The sequence below is a fragment of the Mustela nivalis genome (genome assembly GCF_964662115.1).
Source record: "Mustela nivalis genome assembly, chromosome: 14".
NCBI classification, from domain to species: Eukaryota; Metazoa; Chordata; class Mammalia; order Carnivora; family Mustelidae; genus Mustela; species Mustela nivalis.
Window position 1 is genome coordinate 36,805,791 of NC_139033.1, and position 16,865 is coordinate 36,822,655.

Below are 16,865 nucleotides of genomic sequence, written 5' to 3' on the forward strand. Positions count from 1 at the left end.
ATAACTTCTCTCCCACTTCTCTGCCTGTGATCGACTTAGAGACTTTGAAGATATTTTCACCTCCAATAATCCTGATTACCTTTAAAATAGGATATCACCTGTCAAGTGTATGCTTACATGTTGTAATACATCTTTCAGCTCTCTAGGACAGCTGTAACAGGGACACAAACGGGCTAGTTTAAGACAACAGAAATTCGTTCTCTTACAGTTTGGGGAGCCAGAAGTCCAAAATCACAGTGTCTGCAGGGTTGGTGCCTTCTAAAAGGCATGAGGGAAGGTCTGTTCCAAGTTTCTCCCCTAGCTTCTGGAGGTGGCTGACAATCCTTGGCGCCCCCTAACTTGTAGACACATCCCTTCAATCTCTGGCTTCATCTTCACATGGCCTTGTCCCTGTGTGTCCCCATGTCTGTGTCTGGCTGTCCTCGTCTTCTAAAGATGGCAGTTGTCAGATCAGGACCCACCTTAATCCAGTGTGACATCGCTGGAACATGATCCCATCTGCAAAGACCCCGTTCCCAAATAAGATGACAGTCATGGGTCCTACGATTAGGATCGAGCATATCTTTTGGGGGCACACAGTTCAGCGCATAGTAGCCTTCATCCCTCCTTAAGTAAAAGAGTGTCCCTCCTCCAGCTTTGTGGTCCATGCGGACATCACGCTTTGCTCCATTTTCTTTCTTTTTTTTTTTTTTTTAAGATTTTATTTATTTGACAGAGACCACAAGTGGGCAGAGAGGCAGGCAGAGAGAGGAGGAAGCAGGATCTCCGCTGAGCAGAGAGCCCGATGCGGGGCTCGATCCCAGGACCCTGGAACCTTGACCTGAACCGAAGGCAGAGGCCCCAACCCACTGAGCCACCCAGGCGCCCCTTTGCTCCATTTTCTAAGAGGCTCTGAGGAGTCGAGGAATCTGCCAGCAGCGTCTGCTTGTTCCCCAGCCAGATTTGCCGTGGAGATCCTTTGAGGGCAAATGTCTACTTCTTGTTACTGTCTCTAACCTGAGCCTCCAAGGAGTCAAGGAGGCCCTGTTTAGAATAAAAGGCATAAAGGAAATCTCAGTGTCTTTCTGGCCAATATCCTGTGTCACCGTAGGCCATCAGGCTTTAGGGATTTTTGCAGGTGTGTTTACACTGGGACAAATGTGTGACCTCACGTAGAGTGACTTTCTTTTTTTTTTTCTCCCCAACAGAATAATGCAATTAAAACATACAAGTATAATGCATTTTCCTTTCTACCGATGAATTTGTTTGAGCAGTTTAAGAGAGCAGCCAATTTCTATTTCCTGATCCTTCTTATCTTACAGGTAATGACCTTCGACGTCTTGAATCTGTTTTGAATTGTGATGACTCAGTAACACTGAAACTGTGGACATGTATAATCTTGAAAGTAGTGTAGTTAGTTACATTAGTGTAACACTAATGTAAAGGAATCGTGCCTCATGCAGAACCAGCGTGACAGTGTTCATTGAACAGGGAAAGGAAGCAAGTGGAGATATTTTAATTGTATATTTTTTTTAAATTCCATTTCATCCTTTTTTTTTTTTAAAGATTTTATTTATTTATTTGACAGACAGAGATCACAGGTAGGCAGAGAAGCAGGCAGAGAGAGAGGAGGAAGCAGGCTCCCTGCGGAGCAGAGAGCCCGATGTGGGGCTCGATCCCAGGACCCTGGGATCATGACCTGAGCTGAAGGCAGAGGCTTAACCCACTGAGCCACCCAGGTGCCCCTAAAATTCCATTTCATCCTGATGTGAGTGTTAAAACTGGTTTCCCCAAAGTGACCACAGTTAAAACTTTCACTTTGTAAAATTATTTGTACCTTAAAATTCTGGTTTTCTGTGTGCTTGCTAGCCCTTTGTTTTCTCTTCAGATGCTTGATTTCCTCAAGAATATTAATTTGTGTTAATATTTGAGTCATAAATCTCAATAAATTATTTTTGCAAGCTGCTTTTATGTGGACAAAAGGCCTGTTCTTTTCCTGAGTCTTTGTCCCCATTGTTGTAAAGGACTCACTTACCTGGAGAGTGTTAATTTTCCCTGTGTAGTAACTGTTGTTAGAGTCTGAGAACTTTACACCCTCTCGTTGCCAGACTGTTGACCTTTAGCCCCCGATGTGCAGGCTACGAAGGGCAGCATCGCCACTTGGTGTTACCAGCTTTTTTACAACCAGAGCTGGATTTAGAAAACAGTCTCCTCTGTGGGATTCCCTCCGGAAGGCTTCATGAGATGGGAGTGTGTGTGTGCCCAGGTCGGGATGGAGGGCGCAGGGAGTGGCGAGGAAACCCGAGGGAGAAACAGACCCGACAGATGCGGTAGAATATGAAACCTCCAGGCTTGAGAGTATAGAACGGTCCTGTTATCAGGAGGGACCTTTGAAATAGGCCCGTGTGGAGACCAACACTAAAATTGGAAGGCTCTGCTTTGTGATAAGTGAGCTGTCCTTCCCTGCCCGCCTGCCTTCGAACAAGGAAGAGGGGAATTACCCACCGTGAGAATAATGCGGCAAGTGAGCTTTCTCTCTTCCAGCCCACCCCTAACCATCGTCTCCTAAGATAGAGCAATTTAAATTGGAATAAATTATAGCCAGTTGCTTGCCTTGTTACTTTACTTAATTCTTCTCTGTGATGCGAGGGCTATCATAACCTCCCATTTTGCAGAGAAACTGTGGCCTGGGCAGGTACAGGAACTTGCTCCAAATCCCAAAGCCCTGAGTGAGAGAGCAAGACAGGATTTGGATCCAGTAATTTCTCTGCAGAGATTGTCCTTTTAACCACTACGTTATGTGGTCTGAAAATCCATACTGGATTACAAGAGATCTTTACTAAACTTGCCTCCCAATCTTTTTTTCCACCTTGAAGCCTGTCTTCAAAGGGACCAGGCCTCCTGGGAGGGCGGCCCCTTTCTCGGCTGGACCAGTAGCGGTGACCGCCAAAGATGCCCAGAGCAATAATGAGCTTTCGGCCACTCCCTAATGCGTCCTGACCTCCATCCTGAGACCCTCAGAGACCACTGGCTGGGCAACCAGCAGTGGAGAGCCTGTTCTCTGCATCGTCCTCCGGGATCTGTTCCTGGAGGTCAGAAGCTGGAGAGGGCAGCAGGAAGAAGGTTGGCTGGAGGCTCGGATGCCTTGCCTTTCCTCCAGGCTCTGCAGGGCGTAGACTCGAGTGTCGGGGGAAGTTGGAATTAGCAGTCACTGTAGAGGCCATGCTTCCATGGGCACATGTCTTCCTTGTGTTTCTGGCAGGCAATACCTGAAATCTCGACCCTGGCATGGTACACCACCCTGTTCCCCTTGCTCGTGGTGTTGGGCATCACGGCCATCAAGGACCTGGTGGACGACGTGGTAAGGATGGCTTGTGTGGCTTTCTCCTCGCCGAGGCGGCATCGGTACCTTCTATTTTGAGATGATTAAAATAATCTTTTGCCTTCTGTCTTGTAAAGGCTCGCCATAAAATGGATAACGAAATCAATAATAGGACGTGTGAAGTCATTAAGGATGGCAGGTACTGTGCCTTCCTTTGTTTGTTACTTAGTTACAGGGGTAGAGTGGGTCACTGTGCTCAGAAACATGCTTAGAGACAACCCTTCCGACCTTAGAAGGCTGTCAGCACAGCGGCCGTTTCCCTTAAAGGGTCTCTGTTAATTTACTAAGACTTGGTCTCCTCCTCGAGACCCAGAGGCTATAGCCAAGTTGGGTTACGGGCCCTACGGTAACAGCACTGTTGTGTTTATTTATTTTTTTTAACTTTGATTTATTATTTGAGAGGGAGAAAGATTGAGCAGGGGGAGGGGCAGAGGGAGAAGCAGGTTCCCCGCTGAGCCGGGAGCCCAATGCAGGACTTGATCCCAGGACCCTGCGGATCATGACCTGAGCCGAAGGCAGACCCTGAACTGACGGAGCCACCCAGGCGCCCCAGCACTGTTGACACTGTTTACTCCTTCAGCCTGGAGTTCCCGTCTTTGCCGTTCCCAAACCGATGTGTTCAAGATTCTGCCCAAATACCTTGACACCTTTCCTGATTCTCCACCTCAAGGGATTTCTCCCTTCTCTGCACTTTGAGGGCATTTTGCTTTGCTCTTTCTTCTCGTGGCCTGACTTTCATTAGGGTTATTGGTGTCGGCGTCTCAGTTGTCCCGAACTCTAGGTTTCTCAAAGAGACTGTCCTGATGGTATTCGGTTAGGGTTTTGTGGGGTTTTTTGTTTGCTTGTTTGTTTTGGTCCCTCAGAGCCTCCGACACACCGACAGTGCTCCATAAATGTTAAATAACCATCGTCAGCTGTGACCGAGGTGCCAACTCACAGACCAGGAATGAGCTGTTTTCTGCGCAGCGCCTGGAGGCAGAACCATAAGTCAGGGGCTAAAAATAGTGACCGAGAAGATGCCAAATCCCTGTGCTGTACTCCGGAAACTAGGATATTCTAGATCAATCACACTTCAGTGAAAAAGAAAAAAAATAGTGTGAAGGCCCAATTCAAAGACGCTTTTAGATGTCGACCCTGAGAAAAAGAAGGTGACTTAGACGCACAGTTCTGCTGTGTCTATTTGCATACAGACGCTGTCAGTCTGTTTGGACGGCTTTTTTTCCTGCCCCGATAAGTGGATTCTGTTCTGAAGGTTTCCTTTCAAATCACTTAGAGTCAGGGAGAGTGGTAACATTCACAGCCAGCCCCCACGACCCTGGCGATAGGCCACAGCCTGGTTAACTCCATTGATAAAGAGTAGTTCCGAGTGGCCTTGAATTTGGGGTCGGGTGCATATCTGATGGGGCTGTCGCCCCAGCTCCCCCTGGACTAGGGTCAAGCCTGTGCAGAGACTTGGACCTTGTCAGGAGGGTAGGGGACCTCCCAAGGGGAAACCAGATGTCACAGTGGAAGGGTTCAACTGAATTGCCTCTCATACCCCCAGAAAGCTCTGTGGGAAGAATGTTCTTAACTTGTTCATTTATAATTTGACACTCATATGCCAATTCTAATTTACAGTTTTCCAGATACTGACATGTAAACTAACTACCACTTCATTTCTTGACAGATGAGCCACGTTTTTTCTTTTTGATGCTAAGATTAAGAATTATGTATTCTAATAAAATTGGTGAAACTGGTGTATAGGCATATATTTAAGATGTATTTTAAGTTGAAAAAAAATACCCATTCTCAACTCCAGCTCTCTTTTATCCATGAATTAATGGGAGCACACACATAATAATTGGATTTCTGCCTCCAAAAAAATTAAGATTATTAGTTGCGGTAGATTCACAGTATCTATTAGGGATACCTTTTGTCTAGATGAACATCTTTAAAACAGACTACTTGTTTTAAAAGATATTTTAAAAAGATGTTTAAAAAAGATGTTGACTTGTGAGATATTTAAAGGGTATTTCCTATGGAATTTAAGACTGAAAATAGCCCCGGGACCACCTGAGACCTGCGTCCTGAGCAGGTGGTGGACAGCCCAGAGGAAAGAGAGCAGGAGAGGTAGTAGCACACAGGACCTGAGCAAAAACAAAGGCGGTGCCGGGAATCCCTCCTTGCCGCACATTTAAGTACCCCCTCTAGCCTTCACTATGTGACCTAGGAAGGAACAGGTCACAAAGGTCCCCATCACCACTACTTCCTTTAGAGGAGACTGTGATTCCCACAACCACTCAATGTGGTTTCATCATTCAGTGGCTGTCCTTTTAGGAAAACCCTTTCTCTGTGATAGTCCCGCTTTCCCCAGAATGGTTGGCTTCTAGAAAGAATAATTCCAAATCTTTTGCCAGTAACTTTGAAAAAGCCAATAAACTATCATTTTTAACATTTAGATTCAAAGTTGCCAAGTGGAAAGAGATTCAAGTTGGAGATGTCATTCGCCTGAAAAAAAATGATTTTATTCCCGTAAGTGAATAAACCCTGCATGCCTCGTGTGTTGACCTCCCAGCGGCTCTGGCTCAGTTTTGTCTTGGGGATCTTTGTGTGATCGGTGTGTTTTGTTCTGAGCAGGCTGACATCCTGCTGCTGTCCAGCTCGGAGCCCAACAGCCTCTGCTATGTTGAAACAGCTGAACTGGACGGGTAAGTGGGTCTTCACTGGGTCTGTTCTGAGGCCAACAGTTGAGGGCACATTCATTCCACTGAAAATTGCATCATGAAAAGGAGTCTGAGGTCTGGCCCTGCCCCCAGCACTTGCTGGGTACCCAACAGTGTCCCCAGCAGACCAGCCTCTCTTTTTCCCAATTCATCCTGTAAAGTGGGGATTTCAAGCCTGCCCACCCCCAACTTTGAGGGAATGTAGAAGCATGGATGCCTGAGCCCTTTGTAGACACCTGAGCAGTGTGGAGATGTCGAGATGCATACGAATGACTGTTGGTATAATCTGTTTTAGAAAAAAACAGATTCTTAGGAGTATCTGTCAGTAGGCACTTCTGGATTTTCCCTTCGTTGGTTCTGGTCACTACACTGCCACTGCTTTTGACCAGTTTGGAAGGCGTTACTTGAGTGCCTACTGTGTTGCCTTAGTGTTATGTATTAGCTCATTTCGTTTCCTCAGCAACCCTATGAGACAAGTATTGGCCCCACCTCGATGTTACCCACGAGGAAAGGTGGGCACAAGAATATGAGGTAGCCCGCACAAGGATCTGAGGTAGCCTGCCCAAGGTCACACAGCGAGTGGCCGGGTTGGGACGCTGCTTCCCTGTGCTGGTTCTCCAAGCTAGTGTCGGCACTTCCCTCTCTGAGGTGAGCACCTTACCTCACACGCTAGATACCCGTAAGTTCTCTGTGGAGAGCTGAAGTCCTCTCAGAGGCACCAGGTCTGTCTTTGCTCTGTAAGTTAGTCAGCTGATCAGTCTTCCCTATATAACAGCCATTATCCCCATGAGTGAGAGCCTCTAAAACTTTTCAAAGGTAGCAAATCCCAACAGGCCCTGTCAGAACAGACAGAATGGGAAGGTTGAGGGCTGCAGGTCAGAGTCTGAATATATGGGAACCCCAGAGTCCATGTTTGGGGAGCCCACAAAAGGACGTCCAGCGCCCACATGCCCAGCCTGACTCTCCTTTTTCCAGAGCGTGTGCCTTCCTTGCTCTGTGGGTGGGAAATGCCACGTGCTGGGGGGTAAGGCTCCCACCTCCGCTCCTACATAGAATTCTCTTTCAAAGATACAGGATCCAGTTATTCTCTCTGAAAATAATAGGTTGACAGAGTCCAAACACTTTCTGTAACAAATACATCTTGTAGACTCATCTTAGTGTGATTAAATATTAGAAGCTAAGGTTTTTTTTTTGTTTTGTTTTGTTTTTTTATAAAGATTTTGTTTCTTTTAGGGAGAAAGCCTGAGCAGGGGGAGGGGGAAGGGTCAGAGGAGAGAGAGAATCTTGAGTAGACTTAGTGGTGAGCACAGAGCCCAATGCAGGGCTTGATCCCATGACCCTGAGATCACAACCCTGGCTGAAACCAAGAGTCTGATGCTCAGGCGACTAAACCTCCTGGGCGCCCCCAGGAACTAAGTTTTTAAATAGCAGTTTGATGGGGTGCCTGGGTGGCTCAGTGGGTTAAAGCTTCTACCTTCGGCTCAGGTCATGATCCCAAGGTCCTGGGGTGGAGCCCCACGTTGGGCTCTCTGCTCAGCTGGGAGCCTGCTTCCCCCTCTTTCTCTGCCTGCCTCTCTGCCTACTTGTGATCTCTGTCAAATAAATAAATAAAATCTTTTAAAAATAATAATAAATAGCAGTTTGATAGTCTAGGCGGGTGGCGAAAGTGACGTTAGTAAGGAGGAGGATAGGAAGCATGTGGGTGCCTCCGTCCCAACCATATTGGCCCATAAAAACAAACAGTGAAGGGACCAACATTGCCCAAGTCATTGCCAAGGAAGTTTTTCTGTTGTTCTGGAAATAACCTCACTAAATCCAAAGTTCCAAGGCAAACAGAGTTTGAAAATCGGAAAAGCTAATGACCTAGCTTTTGCATACCTAAATGTTATTTTGTAGCATTTTTCATATATTTCCCCTCCAGGCTTCAAATTTTACTCATTTAATTTTCTTTTCCTCTCCTTTTAGAGAAACCAATCTAAAGTTCAAAATGGCACTTGAAATCACACACCAATACCTCCAAAGAGAAAATTCATTGACAGCATTTGATGGTTTGTGCAAACATGTCTTTGTTTTAAATTTTAGTTGCTCAACTCAGTCCCAGTTAGTTAAAATTAAAACCACAATCTCTTTCGTATGTGAGTACTTACGTGAATCATATTTTTCTGAAGGTTTTATTGAATGTGAAGAACCCAATAATCGACTAGATAAGTTTACAGGAACACTGTTTTGGAGAAACACAAGTTTTCCTCTGGATGCAGACAAAATTTTGTTACGTGGGTGTGTCATTAGGAACACGGATTTCTGCCATGGATTGGTCATTTTTGCAGGTAATTTCGGAGTTTCTTGGGAAATTTATCTGATACGTGCTTTTAAGTCTTAAAGAGGGGATTGTTTTTTCTGTTCATTGTCCGTCAAAACTGAAGAAAGAGTAGTTTTATTGACGTGGCTGTGAATTGATTTTCCCAAGTATTGATCAGTTTGAATTTTCTGCTTTTAGGTGCTGACACGAAAATAATGAAGAATAGTGGGAAAACCAGATTTAAAAGAACTAAAATTGATTACCTGATGAACTACATGGTTTATACGGTACTTATTTTCTAGTTCAGTAGATGAGAGGCTAGACTGCTGTCTTTTGCTGTAATGCTGTTTTAGCCTATTTTATTTTATTTTATTTTATTTGACAGAGAAAGATCACAAGTAGGCAGAGAGGCAGGCAGAGAGAGCGGGAGAAGCAGACTCCCCTCTGAGCAGAGAGCCTGATTCGGGGCTCAGTCCCAGGACCCTGAGATCATGACCGGAGCCGAAGGTAGAAGCTTTAATCCACTGAGCCACCCAGGTGCCCCCAGGCTTTTCTTAATGCAGAGAAATCTTACCTCTGCGAGCCAAGGAGAAGAACGCATGCGGTGTTCCAAGGCTAGGTGGGAGAGAGAGGACTCGCTTACTTTTTTCTCAGAAATGCCATACCTCCTATAGGAGAATCCTTTTGGGAATTGAAATTCCAGTTGTAGGAGCCTCTGATTGAGCGTCTTTTAACTAGAGTGACCAGGGAGCCCAAGATCAGTTTGTGAGACTGGGCTCCTAGAGTCAATGTAGGGCTGATTTTACTGCTATTAGTTTCCCCAAGGGGTAGTTCTTGTAAACGCAAACTTTCCCCCATCACATACACTGTAGAAGTCTACATAAAAGGCAAGGCTAAGTATAAGGTGTGTTGAGGAGTCCCCAAGAACACCGCTGGCTTTGGTGGTTCACTAGGAGGACTCATAGACTAGAGAAGCTAGTTCGCCTCATAGCTATGACTTACTGTAACTTACTACAAAGCAAGATCAGCAAAGACAAAAGGCCCATGAGGCAGAGTCTGGAGGAAGCCAGGTGGCAGCTTCCAAGAGTCGCTTCCAGTAGGCTCACACGGCAAGACACATTTAATTCCCTGAGCAACAGTTTCTGACAGGCCATGTGAGATGTCCGTACCAGGGAAGGTCTGTGCCTGGGGTTTTATTGGGATCTGCTCACATAGGCACCATTGGCCAGGCGGGTACCAAAATTCCAGATTCCCTGGAAGAACGCAGGTGGCCGACATAAACCATGCTGTTTTACAGTTAGGCACAAAGAGCCATTCTTATCAGGAAATAAGGGAAAAGGAAACCCTTCCATCTAAGTTCCCAGATGTCAGCCAAAGGCAAACCTTGCAAAGTCATTTAAGGATAGCATCTCAGGCCTGGCTCCAAATATTAGGCAATCCTCTGATTTCCCAGTGAAAATTCACTTTCTCGCAAGTATTTAGGTTAATTTGAATTCATAAGGTTTTGGGGGAATTCTAAAACTTACAGTACTTTACATATACTTGTTCAAAGTCATATAAAAGTAATACACTGATTTGAGAATTTTTTTTTTCTCTGATCTGGAATTTCATTAAAACTTTGAACCTTTTAAGTGCATCTTCAGCGTCTTTGTCCTGGTTATGGCCAAACGACTCACAATGAGTTCTCTCCTGCTGAGCCACGTGGTTTTGAGATAGAGCACTATTGGAATCTGTGTCCAGAAGTTTAAATCTGTCCTCAGAAATTGTATTCCTACCCATAAATACCAGATACCGTGAGGACAGTGGACTTTTGCATTCATCCCCTAAATGTATCCTCATAATTTCCCCAACAGGATATACTTAGGGTACCACTTTTCAAGTGACCTTAAACTTGAAGTGATAATTAAATCTTTAGGAATCATTACCCAAATCTGGATGAAATTCTCTTAACTTAAAAAACGTATTCCTTCAGATATTTTCTCTAAGCATCCCAAGTCAGCATTGTTTGAAATTATTTCATGTAAGGTACCTTCCCCAAGCAGTACGATATTATTCAAACTGAAGGTCATGGATTGAATGCCCTACAGGCATTAAAGGACGATTAAGAATTTGAACATAAGACACCACTTTCTCTTTTGAACCATAGCTTTGGGGACAAAACTGTGCCTATATGTGTGACCTAGGATAAATTAGTCAATCACAGAACTCAGATGGGCTTTCAAAGCATCCTGGTGGCGTTGTTTTCCCTTTAAGTGTGTTTTTACTGACTGCTAAATTATTAACGTGCGAGGTATTCAGTAAGATTAGTTAGTACCTGTGACATTCTGGGAGTTTGCAGTCTGTCTTCCAAATACACTTCAGTGTTTCGTGTCTTCTAGATCTTTGTTGTTCTCATCCTGGTTTCTGCTGGTCTTGCCATTGGCCATGCTTACTGGGAAGCTCAAGTTGGCAACTATTCTTGGTACCTCTATGATGGAGAAGACTATACACCCTCCTACCGTGGATTCCTAAATTTCTGGGGCTACATCATCATTCTAAACACCATGGTGCCCATCTCTCTCTATGTCAGGTAAGGCTGGCCTCTCGTGGGCCTCCTGCTTTAAGGGAAGCGTGAGCACATTTTCCCAACTTCGCACCTTCAGTTCCATCAGTAATTGTTGGTCTTTGAGGCCGTAAGGAGCAAGTAAGAAGATAACCTTCATTTCAGGATTGGAGGTAATAGGGGGAAAGGAAGTCAACACGGGAGTGTCTGGTCCGTACCAGGCACAGCACCTTGTGTCTTGCCCACTTTGCAGATGAGACCACCGGAGTCCAGAAGTCACTCCTTGGTAAGATTCCTTCTCCGTGGACTTCAGAGCCCAAGCTTCAGAAAGGGCCTTGGGAGAAGGTGGAGATTTCTAGCGTCGTGGGAAAACTTAGTTGTTTTCCTTTTCAGGAGCCTTCCTAATATCTTAGCTGGGTCTTCTTTATTACCGCCTGGCACATCCCTTGCTTATAAAATGCTTCCTGGCCGCTACTTTCCGTTGGGAATGCCCCTCTCCCCGCCCTCAGTCCGCCTCTCCGAGTGCTCTGTTTCTCATCTCAATCTCAACCACAATAGAGGAGTCACTGTCTCTGACAGTGGTGATCACCTTGCTTGGTGAGATTCCTTCCTTGTTCACTTTTTTCCTTCTTCAATCTCCAGGCCTGCTGTCATTCAGCCATTGGATTTTAGACCCCCTGGATGGGGAGTTGTGTGTTGGAATATACCCAGGAGCCAGAGTCTCCTCTGAGTTCCAATTAAGTAACAGCCCAGAGACATACAGGATCACATATACTTCTGTAATTAGAAGCACTTGTTTTATTTTAATTTTATTACATGTGCATTTGTTTGATTTGTAATTTTATTATGTGTAGTTACTGCTGTTCTCTCTCCATGGAGTAGAGCCCTGGGGAGCCATGTGTTTGCAGTCACTTAAACAATAACAAAAAACTGAGATGAGTTTTACCTTTGTTGAGGGAGCTACTAAACAGATGATTTTGTTTAAAACTGTGCGTTATAAAATAAACTGTGTGTCAGTTTCAGTTTTTAAAAAATCATGTCGTGATTAATGTGATTTCCTTATTTCTCTTGGAAATAAAGGCCCTTCTAGATCTGATAAGTCGGATCAGGTCATTCTGCTTTGTTTTCTACCTATGGTAGTTTTCCATCACCTTCAGGATAAACTCATTACTGAGGCCACGCTGTGACCCGCAAGGCCCAGTGTGGTCTGTTGCTCTCCTCCTCCCCCTCATCACCTCTTGCACCTCGCCCCCTCCTTAGGCTCCCTCAACTCCAGTCCCCTTGTTACTCCTCAGGGTGGTGCCAGTACCTACCACAGACCCTTTGCACCTGCTCTGGTCCTCGCCTGGAATGTTTTCGCCTCTTACCTACACGGTTGCTCTTTCATTTCCTTCAGGCCTCTGCTTGGACATCCCCTTAGCACGCTGGCCTTTTCGGACCCACTCCAGCTTAGAAGTCACTTCCGTTCCCTGTTGCTCTCCATCTTCCCTTTACCCTGCTTTGATGTTCTGTGGGCGGAATTTTCACCCCATGCTGTATTTACAGGTTTCTGTATTTGTCCCCAGTAGAAGGTAACCTCCTTAAAGACAGGGATTTTGTCTGTTCTCTTTCCTAATGTGGCCTCCTGTACCTAGAGTGGTGTCTATACATAGAGGGCACTCAGGAAATACTTACAGGGTGAGAGAAGGAGTTCTTTTTCCATCTCTTTAATTTATTATAAGACCTCTTTTGCCCATTCAACCTTGGCTGAACATGTCAACAGCTTCCTTAGAACTGTGATATATTTAATCCCTTAGAGTTTTAAAATTGAGATGATTCTTCTAGAGTATCTATTTGGGACATTCTTTATCTCCTTAAAAATTTAGGGAAAAAAAAAAAACCCTGGTTTTTCACAGTGTGGTATCACAGTGTAGGAGTTAATTGCTGAGAGCCCTAGGGCCTACTTATGAGCACACAGGGTCTGTAACCTCGTGGACCCTCCCCTCCAGCTGGGGGCAGAGGTGAGCATAGCCATGTCCGTCATCCCCAGGTGCTATGAGAATGAGAAGAGGGATTGCTACATTGTCACCATGTCGCCAGTCCCACAGGGTACTGGGGTCAGACATACTCAGGATTGCGTGAGAAATCAAGGCTGGAGAAAGATGTGTCTGGTCAGGAGAACCCGGAGGATGGGCGCATGGACCCTGCAGGGCTCATGGGCAGCCCGTTCCCATGCACACGAGTGTAGATGAAGCCCGCTCCGTGCCTCTCGGATCTGAGAGCGCCATCCAGAGTAACCTTGCGTCTTGTCTTCCCAGTGTGGAAGTGATCCGGCTTGGACAGAGTTACTTCATAAACTGGGACCTGCAGATGTACTATCCAGAGAAGGACACGCCTGCAAAGGCCAGAACCACCACGCTGAACGAGCAGCTGGGCCAGATCCAGTACATTTTTTCAGACAAGACAGGGACACTCACGCAAAACATCATGACCTTTAAGAAGTGCTGCATCAATGGGCAAATCTATGGTGAGTGGAAGCCATCGCTCAGTCCCCTGGGGTCCATGTGACCAGGACCCGCCTTCCCAGAATTGTCGCTGTCCTCCCCGATCCCAGCCCTAGTGGCCATTCTGGGCTGAGTTCTGAGGTGGCTTCTCTGGTGGCCTCAGGAACACATGCATGGGAGAGGTCAACAGTCAGAAGGAGGCACACGTGCCTCAAAAAATTAAACATAAAGGTACCGTGTGATCCAACAATTCCACTTCTTGGTGTGAACCCAAAAGAACCAAAAACAGGGATGGGGAGAGAGATTTGCACAAGCATGTTCTTGCCAGCATTATTCACAATAGCTAAAGTGTGGAAGCAACCCAAGTGTCCCTCAGGAGATGAGTGGATAAAATGTGGGGTGCACATACACCCGGAATATTAGTCAGCTTTGAAAAGGAAAACATTCTGCCAGACGCTGCACCATGGGTGAACCTGGAAGACACCATGCTCAGTGAAAGAAGCCAGTCACAAAGGACACACATTTACACAGACGGGAAGTGGAATGGGTTGTTGCCGGGGGGGGGGGGGGCAGTTACTGTTTAATGAGTACCAAGTTTTAGCTTTACCAGATGAGTGAGCTCCGAAGTGGGTGGGGGGTGATGCTGCATGGCAGTGGGACTGTATTTACTGTCACCGGACTGTACACTTAAAAATGGTTAAGGTGGGGGGCGCCTGGTTGGCTCAGTGGGTTAAAGCCTCTGCCTTCGGCTCGGGTCATGATCTCAGGGTCCTGGGATTGAGCCCCACATCGGGCTCTCTGCTCAGCGGGGAGCCTGCTTCCCTTCCTTTCTCTCTGCCTGCTTCTATGCCTACTTGTGATCTGTCTGTCAAATAAATAAATAAAATCTTTAAAAAAAAAAATGGTTAAGGTGGGATACGCCTGGGGGGCTCAGTCAGTTAAATGTCTGCCTTCAGCTCAAGCCATGATCCCAGGATTCTGGGATCGAGCCCCGCATTGGGCTCCCTGCTCGGCCGGGAGTCTGCTTCTCCCTCGCCCACTCCCCCTGCTTGTGTTCCCTCTGTCAAATAAATAAAAAAAATAGTTAATGTGAATTTTATATGTATGTCCCCATAATTATTTTGAAAAAGTTGATGAGCATTCTAATATTTTGAAACATGCTGCATATTTATAAAAATATTAAGGCTAATACTGTATTCAGTGTTCTAACTTTTAAATAAAGACTGAATACAGTTTTTAATCATTTTTTTAAAGAGATTTTATTTATTTGAGAGAGAGTAAGCACGACCGGGGGAAGGAGCAGAGGAAGAGGATTAAGTAGACTCCGCGCGGAACACAGAGCTTGATGTGGGGCTCGATCCCGCCATCCCAAGATCACAACCCCAACTGAGATCAAGACTTGGATGTCGGGCGCCTGGGTGGCCCAGTTGGTTAAGTGGCTGATTCTTGGTTTCAGCTCAGATCATGATCTCAGGGTCCTGGAATCAAGCCCCGTGTGGGGCTCCGTGCTCAACAGAGAGTCTACTTAAGGAGTCTCTCTCTCCCTCTGCCCCCCACCAACACTGTGTACTCTCTCTCTCTCTCAAATAAGTAAATAAATCTGAAAAAAAAAAAAAAAAAAAAGATGCTTAACTGACTGAGCTAACCAGGCACCCACTTCATTCAATTTTTTAAAAGAGCAATTAGAATACCATGTGCTTTTCCCTTGTAGAAAACTATACTATGAATGTGTTTTTACATAAGGAGCATCTCAGATATGGGGTCCGTGAGGAAGGTGGTGGGACACTGGGGGTCCAGGAAATGGTTGTTCTCATGGACATGAGAGAGAATTTATTTTCATGGTGGTGGGGGGGGCAGGTAAAGCACTTCAAGGGGTAGGAGTCTGGCCCCCGAAAAGGATGCCGTGTGGAAGGACAGAGGCACTAGTATTTGAACCTCAGGATGGGGGGGGGGGTTCACGGATGGGGGTCAGCAAACTTCTTGTGTAAAGAGCCAAGTAGAAAGCATTTGAGCCTTTGCAGGCTGTATATCGTTGGCATCAGATTTTCTCGTTAGGTTCTCTTGTTTTCACAACTCTTGAAAAAGAGTTCTAAACTTGAAGGCTGTCCAGAAACAGGCTGAAACCCATAGAACTAAAGCAAGGTGGGGATGGGGCAGGACCTCCTACACGGGCGGAGACTCCATTTCTTGTGTCCTGTTTGCTCCTCAGGAGACCATCGGGATGCTTCGCAAAACAGTCACAGCAAGATCGAGGTGAGTCCTTTCACCTTGGGAAGGGTTCAGGGGTGCGCATTGGCCCATGATGGCTGAAACAAAGTACCACGGAATGGGGGGCTGAAAACAACAGAAGTTCATTCTCTCACGGCTCTGGGGGCCCGACGTCTGAAATCAAGCTCCCAGCAGGGCCAGGCTCCCTCTGAGGTCCTAGAGAAGAATCCTCCCTTGCCTCTTCCTAGCTGCTGGTGGTGGCCTGCAGTCCTTGCCATTCCTTGGCTTACAGACCTGATCCTAAAATATGTGCTAACGTCATCCCATGACGGTCTCCCTGGGCATCTGTGTGTCTGCGTCCCAATTTCCCTCCTCTGTTACAAAGACGCCAGTCACTGGATTAGTGTCCCCCGTCATCCAGTAGGACCTCATCGCAACTCGATTCCATCTGCAAAGACCTTATTTCCAAATAAGGTCGTCCTCACAGCTACCAGGGTCAGGATTTCCACTAATCTTTCTGGGGGATGCCATTCAAACCCACCACAGGGTGCCTTTTTGTTTTAAGACGGGTATGAGCCTCTTGACACTGAAGAGTGTGTTAAAAATCCCAAGATCACTTTTCCGGAACCACTTGGCTCCGAAGACAAGCGGCGTTCATTTGTGAAACCCACGTGCACATTTTCAGACTCTCATGTCCGTTTCTTCCCTCCACTTCTCTCACTCAGCAAGTCGACTTTAGTTGGAATCCGTTTGCCGATGGGAAGCTTGCATTTCATGACCACTATCTCATCGAGCAAATCCAGTCGGGGAAAGAGTCAGAAGTCCGCCAGTTTTTCTTCCTGCTTGCAGTCTGCCACACAGTCATGGTGGAACGTGGGGACGGTAAGTGTGGCTCTGGCATCTCGGACACGGGGAACAGTGTTCTCGTCCGCAGGTAACTCACATGCATATTAGTACCGGACGTGTGTCTTTTACTCAGTGAACATCAGCAAGCTCTCACCCCGATGGTGTAGGAGGCGGCAAGATAGGAAACCAGCTCTCAGGCTCTGAAAATGCACATCTGCTTCACAGTGCGGCTCCAGATGTGTTTATCACTTTGCAAGTGAAATCTTAACACTAACAGAAATGATGGACTCTTGCATTATTACTGGAAGAATCCCAATCTCCCCTCCCTGCTATTACTTGACATTTATTGAGAATGAAAAGTCAAGCCTTATCTGGATTGTAAGGGGACTTTGAACTTGAACAATCTTGCTACAAAATAATTTCA

General features: G+C 46.1%; 1 protein-coding gene across 1 annotated transcript in view; it reads left to right on the forward strand.

The window, feature by feature from the left end:
• ATP8B1 (ATPase phospholipid transporting 8B1) overlaps window positions 1-16,865 on the forward strand; it is a 125,352-nt gene that overhangs the window by 80,358 nt on the left and 28,129 nt on the right. The window contains exons 4-15 of the mRNA XM_082699839.1: window positions 1,188-1,301; window positions 3,242-3,340; window positions 3,439-3,500; window positions 5,800-5,872; window positions 5,978-6,048; window positions 8,029-8,111; window positions 8,232-8,390; window positions 8,561-8,649; window positions 10,741-10,931; window positions 13,202-13,410; window positions 15,597-15,640; window positions 16,321-16,477. Coding sequence (XP_082555965.1) covers window positions 1,188-1,301; window positions 3,242-3,340; window positions 3,439-3,500; window positions 5,800-5,872; window positions 5,978-6,048; window positions 8,029-8,111; window positions 8,232-8,390; window positions 8,561-8,649; window positions 10,741-10,931; window positions 13,202-13,410; window positions 15,597-15,640; window positions 16,321-16,477 — 1,351 coding nt within the window. The remainder of the gene's footprint in view (window positions 1-1,187; window positions 1,302-3,241; window positions 3,341-3,438; window positions 3,501-5,799; window positions 5,873-5,977; window positions 6,049-8,028; window positions 8,112-8,231; window positions 8,391-8,560; window positions 8,650-10,740; window positions 10,932-13,201; window positions 13,411-15,596; window positions 15,641-16,320; window positions 16,478-16,865) is intronic.